Genomic DNA, 26,681 nt, shown 5'->3' with positions numbered 1-26,681 from the left:
AGTTCAGATTGCTGTCCAGAGCGGTCACTGCAGCACTCTGGGATGCCGCCCGGAGGCCAATAACGTCGATTTCCGTCCACACGAACCCTAATCCGAGTTATCACTATCGATTTTAGTGCTACTCCTCTCGTTTGGGAGGAGTTCCGAAATCGATTTAAGGAGGCGGTAAAATCGATATTAATGACGACGTCATGTGAACGGATACAGCGTTAAATCGGTATATCGGCCATTAAACCGATTTAAAGTCGCAGTGTAGACCTGGCCTTAGAAATGCTGCTTTCATGTCACATCGCTGAGACTGAGGAAGAGACGGCATAATAGAAGCAGATATCCTCTTCCCCTCTGCAGCTCTTGTCTCCTCTACATAGAGCTTCTTTGAGGCTCTTTGGCTGGGGAAAATCTTTGGCTGATCTTTTAATTATTAACTGCTTTTTTTTTTTAAACCAAGTTCTTCCTCCTTTGAAGTGGGCAATCCTTTATAGGTTTCATTCTTATTGCACTGTGGAGCATTCTTTCTATTTTCCTTCTGCCCTCTTCCCTGCCGTACCCTCACCTGTTCAGCAGTGCTCCTCACCCATGCAAGGGATTGAACTTGTGTTTAATTTTTGTGCTCTCAATTCAGTTCCCAGTGGACTGGTGTGCAAGCCACAAAACCCACTTTCACAGTGGGCACTAATTGGCCCCATTGTTGGCATCTTCAGCAGAGAGGTAAAGGTATGGATGGGCATGGAGTCTGAACTCCCTTTTCCACCTCTAGAGATGGTTCCTTTAGCCAATATAGAGGCATATTAGAGGTGTACTATGGATGAAGTATATGCTACTGCTGTCCATGTTCTGGTCATCAAAGGATTTCAATGTGCAGGGCTGTCAACCCAGCATGTTTCATCAGCACTAAATTAACACAGTTCTTCTAGAATGGAAAAAGGAGCAGTCGCTTTCTATACTTCACAGCATTTGGGTTCTTAATGGCCATATAGGCTTTTTCAGGGACATGCACCATCTGTGGAGATTTCAGAGTCTCTGTGTATTGTTCCTGTCAATAGATGGGTAAATCCCCACATTCCAATCCTATAAACTAGCCTCTTCCAACGAGCCATGCTGAGAATGGGCCATCTTTTCTCTCTTTCAGGCATTGGTTTCACAGACTTCCAGTTGATGTTTGGATCCCTGTCTCCTAGTTGCTAACTTTAACCATAAACTAACACTAGGCTTGGCAGGATTTTTGTTCTTATAATTTCAATGGCTAATATTGATGTTTATTTTCAAGCATTTTTTTCTATTTTTATCTATTTAATTTTTCACAGTTGTGCAAAATTATTGGGCGTCGAGGGTCAATATTACATGTCAAAATATACAAAGTAAATAGCCTTAAATCAAACTCTGAGTTGCAGCATTTTTCATTCTTTGCCTATCTGTAAATGTAGCTTATTGGTGGAATTTTTTTTTTTTTGGTCTATGTGTGGTGAAATCACCAATTACTGATTTACTGATAAAAATCTAATCGTTCTAAGCCAAACTGCCTCTTGGTTTGGCTCCACGAAGCCTCCTTCACAGGCTGTGACCCTCCTTTCCCTTCCCCCAGGGCTGGATAAACTCCATATACTCACTGCAACTGTTTGCTAATAGATTATTGGGTCCACCGTGACAGAGGGACTGCAGGGCCAAATCTTAGGCCTGGTCTACACTGTTGGGGGATTGATCTAAGATACGCAACTTCAGCTACGAGAATAGCGTAGCTGAAGTCAATATATCTTAGATTGACTTAGAATCACTTACTTCTCGTCTTCGTGGCGTGGGATCGACGGCCACCGCTCCCTCGTCGACTTTGCTTCTGCCTCTCACTGAGCTGGAGTTCCGCAGTCGATGGGGGAGCGATTGGGGATCGATTCATCGCGTCTACACTGCACGCGATAAATCGATCCCCGATAGATCGATCGCTACCCGCCGATCCGGCGGGGAGTGTAGCCGTACCCTTAGTAGCATGCTGACCCCATGCACCAGGTTGCAATGCCACTAGGTTTGATGGCCCTTTCAAGTGGGGTGCCTGAGGCAAACTGCCTCTTTTTTGCCTCCTCCTGTCCGTAGGCGTCCCTCAGCCCAGTAACTGCAGAAAACTACAGACATAAACAGGTGTGGGACCAGAACAAACAACTTAGTCATAGGTCATGCATTTCCACATCTCTGAAACTGTCCATTTCTGTAAGAGATTGCACATTTGCCCCAGTGTGAACTCATTTCCTGCCTCAATCTCTCTATTTTGTGACATAAAATTCTCCAAGTGGAACAAATTGAGAATTTTCCTATGTTTTCCCCAGGTTGTAAATTTTCCTCCTTAGCTTGGCAGTGGAAAACATGGAAAATGCCAAGTGAAACCATGAAGTGCTTCACAAATGTGACCAGAGCATGATGATTCTCTAGCATCACAAACTTTCACACTGATCTAGCTGGGGGCTGTGTATCCTGTATTGTGAGAACCTTAATGTTCTTGTTACTAAAAAATCTATGGCACATCTCAAAAGTGTATGACACATCTCAAAAGTGGGGAAAATGTGGCTTTCTCCCTTCACAGGCAATAGGTCAATGGGGAAAGACAGACAGGACTGTTTATCCCATATGATCCTTTTTTGACACTTGTAACTTCTGTAAAGTATTTTCCAGTGTTACAAGTAACAAAATATGACTGTTTCTGTGGGCACACTATGGGCAGGCAGCGTTCTCTGCACTGAGGAGATTGTAATATTACAACTTCCTTTTTGCTATAAGCAGCTGAGGATGAATGAATTGGTCCCGACAGTCTCCAGGAAGGTGTTTCTGGCATTGAGTCTTTCTAGTTAGAACTTCATTTTAATCTCACACTCTGTTCACAGAGTTTGGCAGCCTAGTGGCATGATCCTGTGAAGTTTGGCTGGTGTGAAGGCGTTATGATGTGTTTCACCCCCCTTTCCTTTTGGGTTGCTGTTGTTCCTTCCCACACCGTCACAGATGGGAATGTTCGTTAACAAATAGTTCTCAGTAGCTGAAGGAATCCTTTACCCATCTGATGTCAGGCCAGATATCTACTAGAACTCACATTTGACAGCCATAGGTAAACTGGAATTAGATTGTTGGCCTACCCACTGCACCATAAGGACCATCAGTAACTGAATTCACACAGCAGCAGAGAATGCTGTGGCACCTTATAGACTAACAGACGTTTTGGATCATGAGCACATATATATATACCTGCCTCTGGAAATTTCCACTACATTCATCTGACGAAGTGGGTATTCACCCATGTAAGCTCATGTTCCAAAACGTCTGTTAGTCTATAAGGTGCCACAGGATTCTCTGCTGCTTTTACAGATTCAGACTAACACGGCTACCCCTCTGATACTGAATTCACACAGTTCGTATGGATTTGGTTTCAGTATCTTTATTTGCAGTGCTCCTTGCGACCCCCAATGCAGGTGTTCTGTTTACTGTTCATCTGCATAATTATATTTTCCAGAAACATAAGGACAACTGTTTGGTGCTGTTGTGAATATTGTATTAACCTCTGTCCTGAATTAATGAAGGATCAAGTGATTAGGTTGTGTTTTCAATAGGGAGAATCATCTACTGGGCAAAGAGCTACAACCCATGAAGATCCTGCCCTGGGTTCTAATCCCATCTAACAGCCAATTGCCTTAAGAAAAGTCCTAGTCCAGTCTGACCAGCTGAGAAACTAAGTAGAAACAGCACCTCACTTAAAATCAGATGCTTTCTTTGAGCAGCCTCCCTGTGGCAAATCTTAAAAAGAAACCTCATTTGGCTCCCCAAAGCTGAGGCGACCCTTTCTCTGAAAGATGGGATGCTCAGGACCACCAAGCACTTTCCATGAGAAAACACACAGCAGAGATATGTCTCCTGCTGCACTGAGAACTTCAGGTCCGTATTTTGGTGTCTCTTGACTACTGTGCATTGTTGAGGTGGCTCACGTCACATCAGTCACTTGGTAATCCGATTGCGGAGATTGTAGTCATAACTGTGTGCAGTGCTTACTTTTCCTATGGGGGCTTAACACCTCCAATAAAAGTCCTGTTACTAAATATCTTCCATTACAAACCTTTATCCCAGTTGCATTCTTGCAGACTGATTACTGAAATATATGGCCATGCTGACCTTTAACTGTTCCACTGGGCCCCTTTGAACCCTCATCCCAAAGGACTTTTAATTGCATTTTAGAAGGCCAGCGACCACCCTGGCTACAGCAGTAGCAACTAAATCATTCTTACAGCTTCTCTGGATGTTGAATGCAGCTTTCTAACAGGCCACCCTAATCTTTCTTCCTTTCTTGTCTTGTGGTTCTCTCTTTCCTTTGTCTCTTTCAAGTGGTTCTGTAAAAACTGAGAAAAGGGTTGATTCAAAATGGATTTTGCTGAGGGTATAAAATGATTGTTTGATTTAAGCAAAATCTCATTCTCAGGATGAGACTAAAACAAACCCTGAATTTAGGTTCAGATCAGAATTTGCAGTTCAAACCCCCCTCTGTGAAGGGCCAAAACAGAATAGCAAATCCAAACAGCCAATCTTTAAGAATGCTTAAATTCAGAAGCAAATTTCAATGCCCTCCCCTGGCTGAGTGAGGAGAATTTTGGCTCCTGGGTTTTGGTTCTGCTCATTCTCTCCATCACTGCCTCTTTTCCCCAGTTGCTGAGGGTAAGGGGAATTGCTAGTGACTGTGTGGCTGGCTCCACGGTGCAGATGCTGAGTCTGCAGAAAGCAGAGAGAGTGAGATCTCCTGGCCCATTTACAGGACTTTCTGTATCTCATTTTGACAGATGCCTAGGCAGGAAATGTTCTGGAACAAACAAATAAAACCAGCGAGTGGCCCAGTTCAGAGAAATGCCTGTCATTTTTGCCTGTTAATTCCATAGGTGCAAACAAGAGGCTCGGACCTTATAAGGCTTACAGAAATAATTCTTTATCGAGACAGGAATTACTCCAGACATGGAACTGGCAAAATGAGCTCTTGCAATAGAGTTCACTGTGCAAGATTTGTACTCAGAGATCACTGCACTGCTGTAAATCGCACTAGACTAGGGTTAGTTAGGGTTGCCAACCCTTCCGGTTTTGCCAGGAGCCTCCAGGAATTGGGCTGTATCTCCCGGAGGGTACTGTAGCCAAACCGGGAGATTTTAGGCTCTAAAAGTCTGGCAGCACAGTGAGGCCGAGGCAGGCACCCTGCCTCCCCAGCCCAGTGCAGCTCCTGGAAGTGGCTGGCATGTCCCTGTGGCCCTGGGAGTTGGGAGGGGCAGGAGTCTCCACGTGTTGCCCTCGACCTGAGCACCAACTCTGCAGCTCCCATTTGCTGGGAACTGTGACCAGTGGGAGCTGCAGGGGCAACTGCTTTTTCCCATCCAGATTTCTGGTGGCTCTGGTATCACAGGTCTAGAAATCTCTTGTCCAGTAGTACCATTTCTCTCTCTCTCTGATTTCTAACTTTTATCCTGCTGTCTCATTCTGTTCTGAAGAACTTGTAGCTGAGTTACTTTCATACTGCTGTATTTTATCGTCCTCTAAATCAGCATCTCAGTACAGGTATCACTGCTGCAACCTATAGTACCTGTGCCATGGGGAATGTAGGCATGTACGCAAGCCAGATAATCAGACAAATAGCTGGAATTCCTCAAAGACTAGCATTCATGTCATAATTATTTATTTTTACTTTTTTCCCCAATCCATCCCAGAAAGCAAAAATTTCCAAATAAGGAGGTGGAAGCAGCTGCTCTGCAAACAGAGAGCCACAAAAATAATTCTAGCCTCCACCCTGGTGTGAAAAATATTTTCAGACTGCTGGCTGACCTGCTGGCTTCTGTTTGGCTTCAGATGATGGGGGAAATGCAGTGGTCCATTTCAGAGAGTCTTGGATCCTCTTAGGAGCAGAGAAGGGTCATTAACAACTTTTGAGGCACTAGTTTAATATAGAAGTATGGTGATGGTTCCTTCATGAAATGCAAAGAGTTGTCTTATTTGTATTACATTAGTGCCTGGAAGCCCCAACCAAGATTGGGCTGCCCATTGTGCTTGGCACTGTAAACATACATACACAAAACTGATCCTATCCTGAAGAGCTCCTAAATTTCCTGTGTGTTCTCAGTTGCATATAAAATTCTCCCTCACGTTCTGTCCTATACTGTGTGTGTTAAACAGCTGCTGAATTCTGCACCAGAGGTGGCTGCATTACGGTGAAGATAAAATTATTTAGGGCAAGTCTACTCTTAGAATGCTGCATTGGCGCAACTGCACCGATGCAGCCTTTAAGTGATGATGCACCTACGCCAATGTTAGAGCTTCTCCTGTTGGCGCAGTTAATCTACATCCCTGAGAGGCAGTAGCTAGTTGATGGAAGAAGCTCTGTCTACTATGGGGGAGTTAGGTCAGTATAACTGTTGCTCAGGGTTGTGAAACATCCACACCCCCCGAGCAATGTAGTTCTACCTATATAGGTCTGTAGTGTAGACCTGGCTCCAGATGAAAGGTGAAAAGCAATGTTAGCACTTTTGCACTTCACTTGACTTTAAATTGGGATTCTAGAGAGGTGGGGATTAATCACACAGGGTGAAATTCACAGCTATGCAGCAGAGGCCAGTAGAGCACCTATGTACTGCTCATGACCTTTTTAAGCCCTTAAAGATCGTTAACTAATAGGAGGGACTATTGTGGGGAGGTTCCTTGCATTTCTAATTAAGCTCTAATCTGGATTTGATACAGCTGTATCTGAGGAACTGACCTGGCATAGTCACTGCTAGACTGGCTGAAGTAATTCTGTCATGACAGGGCCATCTACCTGGTTCTTTCTCTTACCTGGCTGGAATCCCAGTGATCTCTCCCAAAAGGATTAGCTGGCCTGTAAGGGTGTTGGCTGCATGACTAATCTTTTGCAAACAGCCTCATTCAGAGGAACCATGACTGGCCAAGCCTAGCTTTGCTGTGTGCACGGTTACACAAAGTCCAAGGGACATGTGGTGGTTTCCTTTCTCTGGGACTTTTTGAGGGATAGAGAGAAAACGCTATCCACTCCTGAGTTACTACAAAGTTCCTAACGACACAGAAAAATGCTGGCTTTTTCAGCCCATTTAGATCCTTCATCCTCAGCCAGCATACCTGCAGGAGCCACGGGCTGTATCAGGTTGTGACTGTTGTCACAGTGGGATAGTAGTTTCATTTACTTGGGCTTCTGCCTAAGTGAGGTGATAGAGCAGGTATTTTATTGTTGTTTATTTGATTTCAATGGGAGTTGGGCACCTAACCTACTCAGGTGCGTTTGAAAATCCCACTAGATGCTTTGCTGCGTTTTTAGGCACATAAATATCTTTGAAAATCTGGCCCTTTGTGACAGGTGTCACTCTCATTCTAAGCTGTGGACAGCATTGGACTGGATTTGAATCCACTTCACGTGTTGAGCTGGTCAGGTGCGGTTAGTCAGTATTGTCACTAGGTTATTTTATTTGTTGTTTATGCACCCAGAGGTTTGAGAATGAGGACATTAGGATACATTTGAAAATTAGAATCTGTAAATGCATGTGTATTACTGTATGTTTAGAGGGCCCTGAGACTGTGCTGATAGCTCTGTGTAGCTCTCTGTGTGTAGGATCTGTGTGGCACAGGGTTACCGGTATGTCTGCCTTTCTTTTCCTCAGTCACTAATATCTACTCATTCCTGGGTCTTTGTGTAGTATGTTAGTGTCCCTGCCATGGCTGGCAGTTGTTTCCTGTTGACGGGTTCGTAAACTCTCTCTGGGGAGCAGAGGAGTCATTTTCTTTTCCTATTGCACTTGCCAGAACAAAGCAATTTAACAGCGGGGTGGAGGGGAGTGAGGGGGAGGGGGCCCTTGCATGAAGGATGCATCTCTGCAGCAGCATCAGTAGAAATGGTTTATTTAAAAAAAGCCCTCTCTGAAATTCTGTTAATTAAAGAAGTGCATAATTACAGCATTCAAAAAGGGTAACGAATACACCAGCCCCAAGAGATTCTCCCTCGCTCTTGTGTCTTCTTTAACGTTCCTGGGGGGATTAGGATGGTCCTGTTTGTCCTTCCTGTTCATTATTGTTCATGTTCCAGTCTGACACATAGGGCCATACTTCATCCTCCTGTGTGCTGCCTGGGGGTGAGCAAGGAATGGGACATAGTCGGTAGCTAAAACCAGACCCTACTGCTTTGCTGGTGCAGGAGGATAGATGAGATAAAATTGACATTGGATACTGGATATGACTCCATGTAGTTGATTCAGGGTATGCACAGATGAATGTGCTTTTCCCTATGAGTGTCTGTCCCATGTTTCTGTCACTCACATTCTTCAATTCAGCGAGACTTAAGCATGACAAGTTATACAAGCGTTGCCAATGAAGTGTAAAAGAGTCAGACCCTTCAGATGTCCGTCCATCACAGTGTGTAGGCCTACCCTCCATCACACCACACCAAAGGGGTTAAAATGGCTCAGCAGGGGCTAGTTGACAGGATGGGGGGCCACCTGGGTGAGGTGTAGGCTGGATATACAGCTGGAATAGAACCTGAAGCCCAGCCGGGCAGGAAGAAGAAGGACTTGTATAAAGCCAGGGAGAGGAGAGGAGAGGAGAAAGAGGGCTGCAGAGAAACAGAGTGAGCAGTTATTCTCAGGGTTGAGAGAAAGGCGTAGTAAGAAGCTTAGGAAAAACAACAGCAAGAGTGAGACCTCATGGACTTTAGCTACTGATAGCGGGGTCCCTATGCTGGACCCCAGTGTAGAGTGCAGGCCAGGGTTCCCTGTCAATCACTAGGGGAGAGGTATGGACAGGGCCGTGGATTTTGAAAACTGCCAGAGGTGATTTGGTTAGAGAGACTTTGATACCCCTAAAGGGGGAAAACTATAGTGACCTGGCCAGAGAGACAAGACACAAAGAGAAAGCGCTGTAGGTCATGGAGCATGAGGGAGGCTGCAGAGTGTGAGACTGCGGCTGAGGAGGCATCAAACCAGTGGTGAGCTAATCCCCAAATGAGCCGCAACAAGGTGCTAGAACGGCGAGTGGAGTGGAACCCCGTGGCGTGCAGTCTGTAGAGCACATGTATATCTCAGCAATACTCTTCCTTCCCAGCTTTAGGGCTGGTCTACACCAGAAAACTAGATCAAACTAGCTACATCGCTCAGGGGGTGAAAAATCCACACCCTCAGTCCCCGTAGACAGCACTAGGTCAATGGAAGAGTTCTTCCATTGGTGTAGCTTCTACCTGTCAGGAAGGTGGGTTAACTACGTCAATGGGAGAGCCCCTTCTGTTACTGTAGGTATTGTCTACACTGAAGCACAACAGCGGTGCAGCCGTGCCAGCGTAGCATTCGAAGTGTAGACAGGCCCTTTCAAGGCTAGTTTCTTTACTGGATCTGTCAGTCTCTTGTGGCCAGCTGGGCTCATATGTGACCTCAAGTGGAAAGTGCTTGCCAGTCTCCTTGCAGAAGAACAATGGAGGTTGTTTGTGAATGCAGCCTCCTTCTCTGACTCCTGATGAGCTCCCTCCTCCCCAGAATCTCTGTGATCTTTGTGGACTTTGTTAAGACGACAAACAGAAGGACAATCTCTCTCTCTCTTTCCCATCCCCACCCCTCTTCTTTTTTCAGTCTGGCATCCCATGATCTGTATGTTATGCCTCATCTAGCACTCAGGAGAATTGCAACCATCCATTATTTAGACGGTGACTTAGAGTTATAGACTCATAGACTCATCGGTCAGAAGGGACCAATATGATCATCTAGTCTGACCTCCTGCACAAAGCAGGCCACAGAACCCTACCCATCCACTTCTATAAAAACCCCTAACCTATGTCCGAGTTATTGAAGTCTTCAAATTGTGGTTTGAAGACCTCAAGCAGAGAAGTTCATCCTCCTTCTGTGTCTTGAGCAGGGCCAAGCATGACTGATTAATAAATAAATAATCCAGCACCATAGAAATAAGAACAAAGCTTGCAAGGGCATAGAACACGTTAGTGGAACTCCTCTGAGCTGCCCAGACTACTAGACTCTCACAGCTTGGCTTGGCATGGCCTGTAGCTGTGATGCTGGTGAAGGAGAGCTGAGGCTCCTGTGGACAGCACCAGCATTCAGATAATGAAGATACCTTGCAGAGAGTTAAAGTGACTCATCCTAAGTTACATGTTGAGTTAATGGCAAAGGGTAAAATTTTCAAAAGTACTGAGTCCAATTCCCAAAAATGACTTGGGTGTGTAAGTCCCATGGACTTTCGGTAAGACTTTCAGTAAGAGCCTCAGACACTTCTGAAAATGAGATTTTTAAGCATGTGAATCACTTGGGCTCATATTTTAAAGGTATTTAGGCATTGCTGTGGTCAGCATTGCACACCCAATTTAGGAGTCTAAATCTAATTTTCAAAAGGGATTGAGGCACTTAGGAGTCTACTCCGTAAGTGCAGTAATGCCTAAATAGCTTTAAAAATCTGGACAATAAGCTCTTGATACTTTTTCCTGAGCTGTTAATAGAGAGCCTTGCAGACCTGACTCCTACGTTCCCTCCCAGCATTGAGCCGGCAGAGAACACGTTGGTTGTAGTAAGTCACTTGAGATGGCTCCATGTTGGTAAAACCACCTCTTTTTAATGTGGTTGTCATTGAATTCACAGACTGATGACATCAGGAAATCACTTGTTTGTGAACGATATAAATTCAGGGCTTGTTTTCACGTACAGTGCTACAGCGGTGCACCTTGACCACTGTGGTGCTTTAGTGAAGACGCTACTATACCTACTGGAGAGTTTCTCCCTCACCTCCCCAAAAGGTAGTAACTATGTTGACAGGAGAAGTTCTCCTGTTGATTTAGCACTGTCTATACGGGGGGCGGGGGGGGCTATGTTAATATAACTATGTTGCTCTGGGGTGTGGATTTTCCACACTCCATCTGACGTAATTATACCGGCATAGGTCTGTAGTGTAGACCTGGCCTCAGTGTTGGTTCCTTAGTTGGAGTCAAGAGAAGGTGGAGTTGGGACCCAATATGAGCATGTAATCTTCACTGAGCTCCAGCACTGGCATCTTTGTGAACACAGAGCATGCTAACTGCTGTTGCTTATGGCTTACCACTCCCAAAAATCTTAACCAGAACAGCAAAGGTACTATAATAATTCTTTGCACTCAAATGGCATCTTTCATCCATGTATCCCAATGTGCTTTCCAAGCATTAATGTACTATACTTCAGAGCCTTATAAATGAGGAAACTGAAGCTGAGATGGGTGAAATGACTTGCCCAACATCACACAGGAAACAAATGGCAGAAATGGGGAAAGAATCCATAGTCCTGCCTCCCAGATCCTTTTCCCTACCCCTAAATACTACCTCCCACTAGGGGTGGCTCTAGGAATTTTGCCGCCCCAAGCACAGCAGGCAGGCTGCCTTTCACGGCTTGCCTGTGGAGGGTCCGCTGGTCCCTGTGGAGGTCCGCCGAAGCCGCGGGACCAGTGGACCGTCTGCAGGCAAGCTGCCGAGGGCAACCTGCCTGCTGCCCTCGCGGCTCAGGCAGAGCGCCCCCTGTGGCTTGCTACCCCAAGCACGCGCTTGGTGTGCTGGGGACTGGAGTCGCCCCTGCCTCCCACTATCTGTTTCCTCTTAAACACAACGCAATATATTCTGTACAGCATCCTCCATACACAGTGTCCTAAAACCCTTCCTGGTCAAAGAGTTAAGGAAAGGTTTGAAATTGGGGTAGAAAGAGGGAGTGTGACCCTGAAGTGAAATTGGAGCAATGCTGCTGTGTTAATTACATTCGTTTTATCCACTCAAATTTTCTTTGTGTTTGGGTGTGTGACAAAATTGTGTCCTGCACAAACATAAACTTCCCTGGGAGGTCGGTGTGAGAGTGAAGTAGAAAGTTGTACTGAGTTAGGCAGATGAATACAGAAGCTTGAAGCCACGTCATTAGTGACCAAGCCACCACTTGTTCTGAAAGACACACTTTTTGGCCAGTCAGATCTCCATAGAGACCAAGAGTGAGTGACCTTCCTGTCCTGACAGCTGCTTCCTTGCACCACATCAGGTGGCTGCCTGGTATATGGCCTGGGAGAATGGCAGGATGTGTGGGAAGGAGCCATGAAGCATGGCATGTAACCCAGCCCAGAACTGCTGTGGTCACAGCCTATGTAGGAACATGTTTACTTGTTTGTATTTTCCAAAATTAAACTCCAGCCCTGGCAACTCTTCATGTCTCAGTTAGGAAGCAAGTGGAAAAGCAGCAAGCTCCCTCTCTTGCCTTCGCTGGAAGGCTCTAGACCTGCCAGCTCCAGGGTTTAGGCCTTCCCTCCTCCTTTTCCTACTCATTGTTTGGTGACTGGCTGGGTGTCCTCAGGGGAGCCACAAATAGATCAGATGAGTGATATCACTGAGCTGCAGCCTCAAGGGGATTAGGCAGGGATTGGAAAAAGGGCAAACTTCCCAGACACAAAGACAAACCAGCACAAAGGGCAGGGGCAAATCACCCTGTCCTTGGCCCAATCTAGGAAAACCATTTTAAGGCAGAATTTGGACCCCAGCATGGACAATGAGGTTGTTTCCACAGGGGGCTCTGCAGTCCAATGAAGACAGCAACAGAAATGGGGTGCTGTATGCTCTCAGTTGGATCTTAAAAGTGCAGGAGGAGAAATGTGACTTCTGGGAAGGGAGAAAGACGCAGAAGCTTGCTGAGAGCCCGGGGCCTGATGGGGGAATGTGAAAGTGGGGGGGTAGTTTAGAGAATCAGAACTGTGTCTGAACCTTGAAACATCATGCATATCTCTCTGCAGTAAGGCTGATGTAATGCTTCCTTCCTGCCCCATCCTGCCATGGTTAGCACTAACCATGTCTGATTGCCAGTTCTTGTGGGCTTCACTTCTAAGCCAGGCTCCTACACAAGGGGATGATTTTATGTAGTCTGTGTTCCAGCATGGGCCAGGGAGTGTTGTGGCTTTTCCATTCCATATTCCAGCCTCCTTCTGCTAGGAGCAGGTGCCTGTTTGGGAGTTCATGTAATAGGTGTTGAGAGCTTAGCCCAAAAATAGAGGTGAAATGTAGTGAGGGTATGCTGGGAATTGCCATCCTGAACATCCTTCTAAGGGAAAAACACTACAGGCCTGAAAAGCGGGATTGAAATGGCTAAAGACGATCACGATGGGCCAACTGTTATCTCATTAAAGTCCCACTTCACTTTTGGCAAGAGCTGAAAGATAGAGAATGTTGATTGCCAGAGTGCTGGGAACTAGAGAACTGACCTTCAGGCTGGGAGCCAGGATCTCCTGGGTTCTAATCCTGACTGACTCATTGTGTGATTTTGGGCAAGACACATCATCTCTCTGGGTCACTAGCAATTAACCACTTCGAAGAGCTGAGCTGAACACTCTGAAGAGGGAACCTACTATATAAATGCTTGGAGTTATTTCTGAGTAGATGAAAGCACTAGGAATAGCACTGCAGGCACTGAAAATCTTGGAGGGGGTGTCCTCTGCATGCTGTGGCGTGCCGGGTGAGGTGAAGTCAGTTACGTGTTTGGAAAAAGGTGGATATTTAGGAAGTATCTGCAGTTTGGAGAGGGTGCAGGGATGACCCCAGCCCATTGTAGGCTGGGTGGGCAGTGAGAGGGGTGGCTGGGCAGATGTGCACAGAGAGAAACCCTGGCAGGCAAGGCAAGGCAGTGAGATGGTGACCAAGTGGCTAAGGAGCAAGGAGGGCAGCCTTGGCTAAGCATGAAGGGTAGTTAGAGGGTGATGCTGGGCAGATAGGGTGCAAAGGTGGGCAATACTAGTGGGCTGGATGTGATAGTGATCTTAGGTGTTCCATTTGTAACCACTGGACTGCTCCATCACCCTGGGGGAGAAATTAGTTGCTATGAGAAACTTTATTTTAGTGCTCCACACTTCAGTGCTTTGTAATCAACACATGATACTCTTGAGCACCCCTTTGGGTTATGTTCCAAGGTGTCTCCTTTGTGTCTAAAACCCTTAGTTTTGCAGTATTAGGAACTGTTTCTGAGACCCCTTATAATGGAGACCATCGGGATTGTAATGGTGTTTGAGAGATGGCTATTGCATTGTGATTTATTAGAGAACAAGTCAGCAACCCATGGAGCCTTACAGACCCATGAGACAGGTCGAATAAAATTCAAAGTCCATGCCACTTTGTTAGATGGCCTTCGTTTTGATACTTCCTCGTCTCTTTTCCATTACTCATGTTCAAGTCCAGTCATCATCTGGTAGGAATGAAAGTCAGGCTGGCCCAGCCAGCAGAGCTGCCACTTTGTTCCTGAGACATTAGAGATGTTTCCTCACACCATGAAGTTGCATCAGTGTGTGACAGCATTGCTTCATCCGTTGTGACACAAGGTCACCATGTATTGACCTGATGACCAGGTCACATCACTGACTTTGAGTGGTCCAAGGGCAGGCTCTAAATTATCTGGGAGCCAGGCTTGTAGGACACCGGCCAGAACCATGGATATCAGACAGACGTACAACTTCAGCTACTGGATGGCTAAGAAATGATCCATCTGAGCTTCATCTTGAATATTAATGCAAAGTCCTGCTGCTGGGATCGCAACAGTGATGATGCCTGATGAGGTGGTGAGGAATCTTTCTGCCAGCAAGCAGTATTGCCTTTTCCATTTCTATTTCACTGTGGCTCACATGTTCTGAGATGGAGAGATGATTCTGCTGCCTTGGTCAGATTTGCACAAAGCCCACAAAGAGTGGGTTGCTTGATACCTGCTTTACACTGAAATAATCTGAACACCCTGCCGTGCCCAAATCTCTCTGGTTAGAAAGTGGCTGTGGGAACCCCCATGTTCAGTAACAGTCCAGGACAGTACATTCCTTGGCCATGCCCAGCACATCAGTTTTCATGTGTAATGCATACTTTACCTCTGAAATCTGTGGTGTGATTTATAGTTTGCTTGGCTGTATATGGTATGAATGCAGCAGGCATCCATCTACTTCATGCATAGGGTATGTGTATACTGTCCCATTGAGTGTGCAAGATTCAGCCAAGGTTCAAACAAGGCCTTTCACTCACTGTGGGCAGCTGTGTCCCCCAGTTGTGAGCCAAAGGACGTCTTTATCCCTCTCAGCCACAAAGAACTGTACTGAGCTTTCTGCAGCTGGAAGTGACACTTGTATCATGTCACAGACCATTTGATTTCTCCCACGTTCCAGTTTTGGGTGTTGGTGCATAGAAACCAAGGGCCTTGTTCTTCCCCTGCTCTCAATGGGCATGCAGTTCAGAAATGCCAATTCTTGGCAAGTGGCAGCCCTTGGGTTACATAATGGGAGCCTCCCATGGTTTAAGCAATGGGCCCGTACTCCCATAATGTGGTGTTCAAAATGAGTTCTAATATCCAGCATTCCACCGGTGGCCCTTTGAATTGGAAAGGAAAAAACATAGTCTCTGCTTGCATTGTGCTTTCCACCAGGGAACTGAGAGCCGCCATGGCATGCTGGCTTCTCCAGCTGTAGATGACTAAATGTAGCCTGGCTGTGTGGGCTGCCTGCAGTCCAGCCAGAATATTCCTGCTATCTCTTCCCATAAACACTGCAGCCTTTGTCTTCTGCCTTATCGTGCCTTTAACATAACACAGAGCTGTTACTGTGCTCTCTCTGGAGCAAAGTCCCCTCTCTGTTTTAGGGGGTCTCTTCTTCAACTCTCTCATTGTCCCCTCTGTGTTTATTGTGCTGGCTGCAGGGCATTTATATAGCGAAAGGAGATGTCCCCATTTGTGGGGGGTTTATAAATGTATTGCATTCTCCAAAGAGCTGCTGAGCAAACTGTGTGTGGTCGTCATTAACTCTTTGGTGCCATGCAGGGCTAAAATGCAAGAGCCACACTGGGGCTTTCTCAGTGTGTGGAAAATTGTTTTGAGTGAATTTGGAATCTGCCTGCTGTGTAATGCAGCAGTCATGCAATCTAGCAACCCGACTGCTTCTGATCCAAGCACTGAGTTCTAAGGTCTGCTCTCCCTTTGGTGTTATCTGCCCTTAGAATTAGCTTTGTGTCATTGGAGATAGGCTTCCAAATTCTGTAAAACGTATTTGATTCTAGCACTAACTCAGAGACAGATCCTAGAACTCCCCTCTGCTGCAAGCATCTGGTTCACTGTGACGCATTGTGTGGCTGCATTCAACGTTTTCTTCCTACATCTCTTAAATTATATCAAAACATCAAACCCATGTTCTCTGTGGAATAGCACTTTTCTGTTGTGGAGTATGTGTCATACAAGGCCAGGTAGCTTGAGGAGTCAGGAATTCCATGAATTCTAATCCCAGTGCTGCTACTGACTTTCTTTTTCTCCGTAGGCAAGTCACTTAACCTCCCTGTCGCAGTTTCTCTACCTATAAAATAGGAGTAATAGTTCCCTTGTGTCATGCCACCTGTGCCAGCCTTAAACCATTTCTTCTCCTTTCATCATTCCCTTGATAACCCTTCCATGGCTCTGAGCACCGATGATGCTTCTCTCTGGCACCCATGGATTCTGTGTTCTAAAGTGTAGTGAAGACTGAGACCTGTGACGGACAGCCCATTAGGAGGACTGTTGTATTAAGTTAGATGGAATAAATGGGCCAAAGGTGTTAACATAATCCAGCCACTATCCAACATTAAACAGTGTTAAAGAAGGTTCGGGGCATGATATAGAGACCTCAGTCTGCTGAATATCATGTCAAACACCATTAAAAATAATTTAAACCTTTTATTAAAGATAAAGAAAAGAAGGAAAAACAGTTAAAACATTTGAAATGTAAAGTATTAAGCCAGGCTTTCATTTTGACAACATCCCTTTCCCTTTCGCTGGAGAGTTTTAGAAGGAAAAACTCCTGTGTTTGACAGTCTCTTAGATAGTATTAAAGATGGTAATAATTGTCCTTTGTGGAAAAGAGAAGACAGGTTTTTGGCTTTTGTGTCCAGGTACCATTTAAGGTTGCCAGGTGCCCAGTTTTCTACCAGAACATCCAGTCAAAGAAGGGACCCGGAAGAGTCCAGTCAGATGTACTGACCGGACAACAAAAGCCAAGTTACCATGGGGTGGGAGGAGGCGCTGGGTCATTAGCCCATGCCAGGCCCTGCTCAGCTGGGGCCACCTCTTACCTGAAGGCAGGCTCTTGGTTAGGCTGCAGCAGCTCCTGTCCCAGACCCAGAGCAGAGAGAGCCCAGCACAGGGTCCTGGTGAGATGGAGACAATCCAGGAAGCAGTTGGGGAGGGTGGGGCTTGGGAAGAGGAGTGAGCGATAGGGGCAGGACATTGCGGGAAGAGTCAGAGAAGGTGCAGGGCCTTGGGGGAAGAGGTGGGGCAAGGCCTTGGGGGTCCTGTTACCAGCAATTAGAAAGGTGGCAACCCTATGGTCGAGATGAGCTGGAGCTGCTGCTGGTGATGTTTTTGTTAAAGTTCATCTTAGTTTGGTGTTTGGCATTCAGCTGGAGCCAGCAGGGATTGCAGTGTCATTTGGGTTCATTTGTTTCTGGCCTGTTCTGGTCATGACACCTCTTCGGATTAAGGTGATGAAGGCCTGGTGTCCCAGGATCAATGGGGGTGGCACTCATGAGGTGAAGCTTATTCCAGTAGCATCTATCTGTTCTTTCATCGCTTCCACACAGAATCTCCCTTTTAAAGACCAGAAAAAGAAGTGATGGGTGAAATACCCCATCCCCTCATTATTTTGTCCACCAATTAGGCCCAATATCTGACATACCAGTTTTGGCTCGTTAGCTTCCTTCTCCATATCTTTTAACAAGCATAATTTAAACACAGTCCTTGAATTATATTAACTTGGCCTCTTTGTTTAGACTAACTCAGTTATTCTGTCTCCTTTTTGTACCTTTTCCCATCAGCATTTGTCTTTGTAGCTCATGGTAACATCTTACGAACTTTTACATAGCTTTTATGGTGGAACTCACAATTCAGGTAAATTTGTAGGCCCAATTGTCATAACAGACCCTGGGTTGCCTCCATACCCAGAGCTCCCTTTCCTAACCTAACTACAGAGATCTGGTCTCAGTAACTTCACCACTTCCAGAATTTTTGTGGAATTTCAACTATTCCATTTTAAATATCGTGAATTTGTAAACAGGTAAAACTTTGTCATTAGACTGGAAATGAAGATTTCAGCATCAGCTTCCTTCCTGTCTCCTTGTCACCCATTCCATTGGCTGGTAGGGCTTTTAAAATGCTAAATAGTTCTAGGTGAATTAGCCATATTGTTTTCTGTGTTTCCAAGAACCTGCAGAAACAGAATTTTCTTCATGTTTGTGTTTAGGTTTCCGGTGGTGAGAATTTCTCTGCTCCAGAGGCCCCATTTAACTAACTCTACATGAGAATTTAAACCTTTTTTCAGTGCACATTGGCTAGATCTCAGGTCAGGATGTTATTCAACAAGCATAAGACAACAGTAGCTATGTAAGAGTATAATTGGAATAATGTGGTTTTAAGAGCATGAAGCACCACCAAAGATGGCGAAAACTTAAATCTATTATTGGAAAGCTGGGATTGCCAGCTTTCCATTGGAGGTATGCAATTAATTTCTATAATAAGTGGTTCACAAGAAAATACCTTGAAATAAATGTTCATTCACACCAGGAAAAAATACAGGCCATCTGCCAAACAGGTCAGGATGCTTTCAGCATCATAAGCACCCTGTGCCATCTGTCTTTTTTATGAGTTCTGAGTGGATTATTGCTACATTAAAGATGCTGAGAATCAGTGCTAATCAGATGGGCTCGAGGTCGAAGAGTAATGTAAGTTCTACCTTGCAAACGGATTCTCATTTATTTCTTCTAATAGAAACCTATCCTTGGTCCATTAGCCATCTCTGTCTGCTCATCTTTGGTTAATTTTCCTTCTCATTAAAACTGTTCCTTATAAATTGATTAAAATGTAAATATATAAATTTCATGTGTGCTGGTAATACCTGGTTTTACAACCAAAGTCAGAAACTCGTCCAAGATTAGTGGGGGTTTTCTTCTAGAAACTGACAGTCAGTTTTTAATTAAGCATTTCAATATAGTTAACGTAATATAATTAAAATAGTTAAGGACTCCATTGTTTTCTGTCAGTCAATTAACATAATGGAATTTGGCATTGCACTTTAAAAATATATTGAAGCAGCTACAGATTATGCTGCCTAGTGGGAAGGAGTTGGGCAGACTGCTCCTTTCCTGAGGAGGAGGGAATGTGAACCCTCAGCCATGACTGAAGCTATTCAGACATCCAGGTGTTTTCCCATGGCAGCTATAGGCCATAACTTTGTTGTCACATGACTTGTTTCACATAAGAAATTACTAATTTGTCTCATCTCTTCTCTCTGCCGTTCTTCAAGGAATTGTTTCATCAGGGAAGCGCACAGGAATTCCAGCTCCTCGGGAAATTTCATCAACTGTCTCCAGAGAGAGAGCTGTGTTGCGTGGTCCAGCCAACACCAGGAAAACTCAGCCCAGCCCAACTTCTTCTGGCACGCCCACCCCTACCAAGCACCTACGTCCTTCTGCCAAGTCCAAGCAAGAGAATGAAACTGGGGACAAGGCAGTTCTGGAGTCCCAGGTTAAGGAACTCTTGGCAGAAGCAAAGACAAAAGACACTGAAATCACCAAGCTCCGGAGTGAGCTGAAGAAATGCAAACACAAAGGGTCAGTTAACTCTGAAGGGATTGGTGCTTCAGACCAAAATTTAGAAACATTACCATTATCACCTGGTGACATAGACCCATTAATACAGACTCTTCAAGAAAAGAACAGGACTTTTCAAAAAGAGCTTGCTAGCCTGGTGGAAGAAAACTGGGTTTTGAAGGAGAAATTGATTTATCTAGAGCACTCTCCTCTCTCGGACACAACAACGAGCAGCGGGGGTGACAGCAGCTTCACAACCCCAGTCACTCAAGAATCAAGTTTTGGAAGCCCAACAAAAAATCTACTGAGAGGTGAACCAGATGAGCCCAGACAGCGTATGAATGGAGAAGCAGTGCGAAAGTCAGGTTCTTCTAGCAGTGATGTGACTAAAGCCTCCTTGTCACCTGATGCATCCGATTTTGAACATATAGCAGATGTACCTTCTAGGCCAACCTCCTCCAACAGCAACCCCTTCAAGGGTTCCAGATGCTCCACCACAGGGAGTTCTCCGAACAACATTAGTGACCTTTCTGTGGCCTCCCTGACGGAGAAGATACAAAAAATGGAAGAAAACCACCACAGCACAGCAGAAGAGCTTCAAGCCACTTTGCAGGAGCTGTCAGACCAGCAGCAAATGGTGCAGGAGCTGACAGCAGAAAACGAGAAGCTAGTGGAAGAGAAAGCTCTGCTGGAGACCTCCTTTCATCAGCACAAAGAGAGAGCAGAACAGCTTAGTCAAGAAAAAGAAAAGTTGATGACTCTCCTACAAGAGCGATCCAAGAATGAAGAAACTAAAATTCTGGAGGGGAAAATCCTTGAACTGGAGCAGAAGTGCACAGAATTGCTTGAGAAAGCACAGTTTGAAAGAGAGAAGCTGCTCAACATTCAGCAACAATTATCCAGCAGCCTACGGAGCTTAGAAAGGGAGCACCAAGATGCTCAAGAGGTGATCAAGGGCCTGAGAGAGGAAAATGAGAAGTTAGGTGGGCTTTTAGAAATGGAACGACAGAACAGCAGCATGGTTGCAAAGTCTCTAGAGGACTGTAAAGTTGCTTTAGAAGGCCTGAAGATTGAAAATGGATCTCTCAAAACTCAGTTAGACAGTGAGAAACAAAAAGCGGCAGAGATCAATGCAATGGGATGTACTTCTGACAATTCTGAGGTGCAAGAGATGTTGAAAGTGGCTCATGCAGAGAAGGATCATTTAGAACTAGCTTGTACAGAGCTCAGACAAGAGCTGCTGAAGGCAAACAGCGAAGTAAAACATGTCCAGGGTCTACTGGCCAAGGTAAGACAAAAATAGATTCACATTCAGTCCCACAGTATGCTCGCCCTCCCCTACCAACCAATACAGTGGTTTCTTCATGAGACAAAGACCAGTAATGAAGTAGAGCTGAGTGAATAATTCATAGTGAATAATCTAATTCATTAAGTTTTTCCTTTGACAAATGTGCAGATAATGTAGGATTTTTGCAAATGTATTCACTCAGAATTATTTGGAGACTAATTCCTGGTCTCTAGATCATTTATGAGCAGTTCACTGAGAGTACTCAAGATTTGAAATTTGAGTTACACTAGTTAGTTTTGATTGGATTCATGGGTCACATGATATTGAGTCTTTCCTGATTGAACAAGCATGAATTCCTATTATCAGGTTTCTGTACTCAGAGAACTAAATTACTGATGGTTAGTGAACAGCAAATTTTGAAGTCAGGCTGAATCATGGAACCAGTTGGTTTACCAAGTAGTGAATCAAATGACTGGTCCTACCAGTGTTACGGACATGAGAACACAAAGGGTCTGATCTTGCATACATTAAAGTCAATGGCTTCAAGTCAGTTGACTCAAAATGATGCAAGATCAAGCCCAAAATGAGATTTTGTAAAAACATGAATATGATAATATTGGACCATCCTACTGAATTCAGATATGAAGTATCAGCTAGCACATTAGCAATTTTATATGCTTTTGGCTAAAACTGTTTGAGGACTAAATCCTGCCTGGTAGAGAAATTGACTCGATGGTCTGATTGGTCATTTCCATTTTTAATTAGTATGGTCCTACTCATGGAAGGTCTCTGTTTGACTTTTACTTTGACTTTGTATGATTTCATCCAAGACAGTATATCTCCTCTGCCTTTCAGGGTGCTTGAGTGGTGAAAGATGAGGTAAAGGGCTTTCCAGGGAAGAGTAAAGTAGTGGTCCTGAATAGTATCTGGCAACATAGCAGTGGTGTATCTAGCACCTTGCCTTGCGGGAATTAACATATAGCCTGCTGATCTGAATCCATGGCTCCACTAACATGGGGCAAGGATCCCAAGTTGTCTCGGTATGACAATTGATGGAGATAGAAAAGTCCTGTTAGATAAACTGAGTCCTTCCTGCTGCACGGCAGAAAATAGTGTCCCCTGCACTGCCCATCTCTTCTTCCCTCCCCCCCTCACCCGCAAGTCTCATATGTTGTTAAACTGTTGTAAAGCTGACCCTAACTGACATTATTAGTGCAGTGTTTGGGATTCCAGACTAATTCTTTCAATGCATGTCATGTGTGATGTTTTACAAAACTGAAATCAAGTGCTGTGCATTCAAGTATTGAATGGTTACAGAAACAATTTGTTTTAGAGCAGTTTTCCCTCTCCAAGTTCTGTAGTTTGTAACTTCTTCCCCTTATCCTCAGTCCCCAGCAATTCTGACTCATTACTGATTCTATTTTCCATCTGAGCCCAGGTGTTCAGAGTGTAGCTGCACTGCTGGGTGTCACAGAGCAAGTGTAACTATAATGCAAGTCTCTGATTAATGTCCACCACTGCAGAGAGAGCACCAGTGTCTGCCATGGTTCCTGGCCAGGGGAGGGGATTGTGGGGAAGAACTGCGAAACTGACTAGTTGGAGAGGAAGTGAAAGTTGCCAAAAAGCACCTCTACGGTTTGAGTGATTTAGGAAATCCAGACGTCTTTTCAGCTGGAATAGGTGACCACAGCAAATGAAATACAGTAGGGGAGACTCCCTAATGCTTTGGCGTGTTCACTGGGGCTGCTCTTTATGAAGAATAAATGAAAAACTGCTGAATGCTCTGATTCTGCAGTTAATTTGTATTGGGTTTTTTTATTGCTTGATTTTTAAACCACAAATTTCCTCCTTTTTACTCTTCCCTTCCATTGAATTAGGTGGTTTTGCCATTTGTGACACCCAGACAAGACCACAGGCTTCTCTAAGGCTTCCCTGTAGCCAAGCTCTGCCAGTTCTGTCCACAGAACTGGCAGCATGTGCGTCAGTTTTCCAGAACCCTGTTTTCTACTCAGAGAGGCTTGCAGTTCCCTTGTCCTTGGAAGCACTGCTGTTGATCTTTGTGCCTAAACTGATCAGCTGAACTGCAGTGCATTCACATCTTTAGTGATTCCTGACACAGTATCTCTGGGAAGTGCACTTACTCTGGAGCAGCCAGATCTACCACGTATATCCTGGCAATCCACTGCAAATGCCATAATGAGGCAGCAGTGAAATGGTTAATGTAGACTAACGGGTCTGCTTCTAGGCCCCAGCTAGCTGTATCACTCCCCTAATGTGGCATAGCAATGGAATGGCTAGAGGCTTTGAACTTTCAAGAGGAGGCATTGCTCTATACCTTGGCTGCAGTGATTGATTGAGAATTGTAATTTCTCTCTCATCTAGCAGACTTAATTTCCTCTCCTTCCCCTCCTATTATTACCTTTCTGTTGTGAACAGAGTGTTGACAAACCACAGCTCATGCACAGTTCCTGGAGCTCACTGTCAGATCCATTGGAACTCCTGAGTGTGTGCAGTGCCTAGAATGTTGGGCCAATCCTGTTAAGTGCATGGATCACCCATTAAAGTCTGTCTTATTGTCAGTGAGCTCAGACTTCCAGCTTTCTTTCCTTTCTTCCAGGTGGAGAAGGAATGTGGTCAGCTGAAGGAGTTATATGACCGACAGGCTGAACAGTTGAGCAGAACCAGCCTGAAGCTGCAGGAGAAAACTTCTGAGAATGAGTCTGAGATCAAAAACCTGAAGGAGACCATCTTTGAGCTGGAGGACCAGGTGGAGCAGCAACGTGCTATCAAACTGCACAACAACCAGCTCATCAGTGACCTGGAGAGTAGGTGGAGCAGGCCCAGAGCCAAGGCTGAGGCACAGCCTGCAGCAGTGCAGGGAAGGGAGGGTGTCTAGAATAATTCCCACTTCGATCAGGTTCATCAGTGTAGACTGCCGTCTGCACGGGGCAGGGACTTGTGTGTTTATTGTGTATAAAGCACTACACGTACGTGTGGCAATGTAGAAATAATAGTAATGAAGATCTCCAAACTCTCTATCCTTCAGCTGAATGGAATATTGCCCATGTCCAGATGTTGGCTTTTAAACTGGGTTTATTGTCTTTGTAAAATATTTCAGTATCTAGTGATATGGGCTATATAAGAGCTAGGTGGCGGTGGTGGTTATGGGAATGGAAAAGTGCCACCTGCTGGTGTGAGTTGCACATTTCACTTTCTAAACTTCTTATCTAGAGTTGGGAACCCCAATGAATATGTAATGTGTATACAGTCCTATAAGCTTCCATATCTGAGACAAAGCCCAGAACATGGTTATTCAATGTAAGGCTGTTTCTGACTGTTAAATCCACTGTCTTCTAGACAAGAGTTCGGTTCAGTAATGGCTTTTACCATGGGTATCATCAAGGATGCTGCTTCACTCTACCTCACCCACTCTTCACCCTGGGCATCACGTCTCTAATAGTTTTCCCCATCTTGACTATTTACAGGTAACGTGATGAATCTAGAAGAGCACAAGCTGGATCTGGAGAGGCAGCTGAAGGGTCTGACTAAGCAGATAAAGGTGATGATCAGATTCCTCAGCATGATGAAGGCAGCAGATGAGTTTTCATCTGAATGCTGGCTTTGAGCCAGGCACCACATTTCATTTCAGAAGACTCATCTCCCGGCTATCAAAACATCTTAAAAAAGGCCCCCCCTTTTCCTCCCAGTCACTCTCAGCGGAGTTTGACTTTCTCTTTGTCTGAGAGGAAAAGTACAATCCTGGCTGATCTGGTAGCAGTGTCACTGCTTGGCTGGGCTGCACCTGGCAATACATTTATTGTTTAGAGGCATCAGTCTCTTTTTAGATCCCATAAGCCTCTGCCAGACCAGGATTAATGAGCCCACGTCTATATCTGATGCAGGCCTCGATGCCCATGTGAAGCAACATTTAACAGGCCCAGAAGATCTGCCTGTTTCATTAGCATCTAAGAAACACATATCCTACAAGCAAGTAATAATCCTTGGCACCTAGGTAGCACATTACATTTCAAAGCTATGTACAAATATTAACTAACTAATATACAGAGAAAAGTTTTTAAATAACTGTGCTACTGACCATCACAGCAGGCAAAGCCCATTTGCTGCTGCTGATAGAACAAGCTTGCTAAAGTTCTGTTACTGACCTAAAGAAGATGTGTTTCTGTCCAAGTGTCTGTGTTCCATATAAAAAACCATCCCAGGCCATCAGTCCACATGCAGATGTCCTACTGATATCACTAGGACATTTATGTTGAGATCTAGCCCTTCGTCTCTGGCTGTGATTTCCAGAGTGAATATATGCACAAACCAAAAATGCTGGAATGCCAACTCCATCTGATACCTGAATATCAGAGCACATCCTTTCTGCTTTATTCAGTTCCTTTCTCCCCAAAGAAGAGGAAGCAGGTGTGGCAGTCAATGAGGGAGCTGAGGAATAGGATGAGTCTCCTGTAATTTGCAGTGGTTTAGTCCAGGGTCTCCTAGACACTTGTGCTTCTTTCTCCATGAACTTCCCCTGCTTTGGGATGGCCAGTGCTGTATAGCTGATGATGGGACATGAAGCAGAAAGGAGCTCATCTTTCCACAGCAATATGTGCTCACCAGTGCTATCGCAACCCTAAGATTGTTAGATAAGTGGATAATGGTAATAAGTACTCTGATTACTTTTTCAGATGGAAAAGGTAACACAAATTAGTGTCAGTTTTTTGGGACAATCCTGTCATTACCAAATGACACATATCTGTTGCGATCTCAGCATCATCATGAAACTCTGACACACAAAACAAAAGTGATCAGTGATCACTGAGAAAGAGATTTGCAATGTGTGATGTGGCCATTTCTAGTAGGGACAGTCCCCACAGTGCTCAGCCCGTATTTGTACTTGCCCTTTCTAGGAAGATGCAGAGGAGTGGAGGCGTTTTCAAGCTGACCTACAGACTGCAGTGGTGGTAGCCAATGATATCAAGTGTGAGGCTCAGCAGGAGCTGCGGGTGGTGAAGAGGAAGCTCCAGGAGGAAGAGGAGAAAAGTGCCAAGCTGCAGAAGGAGCTGGAGGAACTGCAGGGCAGCAGCAGGTCAGTCGCTCACAAGGGCCACGTCCTTGTCTCTATGGCAGCTAATGTGCATGCAGACGGTGCTTTGCCTCTAACTTTGCATTGACCGAGATGTGTATGTTGTCTGGTTTTAATCCCTCTGGCAGGTTTTGTCTTCTTTTAAGTTGTCTCTGGTTTTGTCTGTCTTAGGTGCTCTCCAGTTCCCCCAACTGGGCCACGAGTTTAGGCTTTGTAAGGGTTAACTAATGACTAGATGCCCTAAGGTTTTCAGCTGTTTGTCTGGATGACAATGATCTTTATACACAGATGAATATGATTAAATAAGAGTGGTCACCAGTATTTATCCTGCAGCTTTGTCCTTTGGATTCTATTGAGCAATGTATTATTGCCTCCATAACTGACTGCACAGTTGGGTTAAGCCCCTTGCTGTTTTTCAATGACGCTAGGATGACTAAACATATCTCATGGGACAAGCTGAAAATTAGCTGCCTATTTTGAGATGAAAACCTGGGCTGCACTGTTGTAGGCAAAAATAGGGACTTGCTGGACGTTTGTATTCCGCAAGTCCAGTACATGCTGACTGAATGGTTGATGAGAATATTGGGAAATCCTCACCCTGGGCAGCAAGCCCTTGATGGTGATCCTCTCTCCTGTTTCCCAGTTTTGAGCTTAGTAGAATGATCTGAGTCTGATCCCTCTGTGAAAGTTAACATTTC

The 26,681-nt window shown here is 45.0% G+C and overlaps 1 protein-coding gene across 5 annotated transcripts in view; it reads left to right on the top strand.

Moving 5' to 3' along the window:
• Positions 1 to 26,681, top strand: part of SPECC1 (sperm antigen with calponin homology and coiled-coil domains 1) — a 168,664-nt gene that overhangs the window by 60,467 nt on the left and 81,516 nt on the right. For all 5 annotated transcript variants that reach the window (XM_032784138.2, XM_032784148.2, XM_032784169.2 and 2 more), the window contains 4 exons: positions 19,321 to 20,894; positions 23,512 to 23,719; positions 24,380 to 24,453; positions 25,808 to 25,986. In XM_032784138.2, coding sequence (XP_032640029.1) covers positions 19,321 to 20,894; positions 23,512 to 23,719; positions 24,380 to 24,453; positions 25,808 to 25,986 — 2,035 coding nt within the window. The remainder of the gene's footprint in view (positions 1 to 19,320; positions 20,895 to 23,511; positions 23,720 to 24,379; positions 24,454 to 25,807; positions 25,987 to 26,681) is intronic.

The sequence above is a fragment of the Chelonoidis abingdonii genome, chromosome 20 (assembly GCF_003597395.2).
Source record: "Chelonoidis abingdonii isolate Lonesome George chromosome 20, CheloAbing_2.0, whole genome shotgun sequence".
Taxonomy (NCBI): Eukaryota; Metazoa; Chordata; order Testudines; family Testudinidae; genus Chelonoidis; species Chelonoidis abingdonii.
The sequence above is the reverse complement of the archived record's forward strand: the minus strand, read 5'-3'. Positions and strand labels throughout refer to the sequence as shown.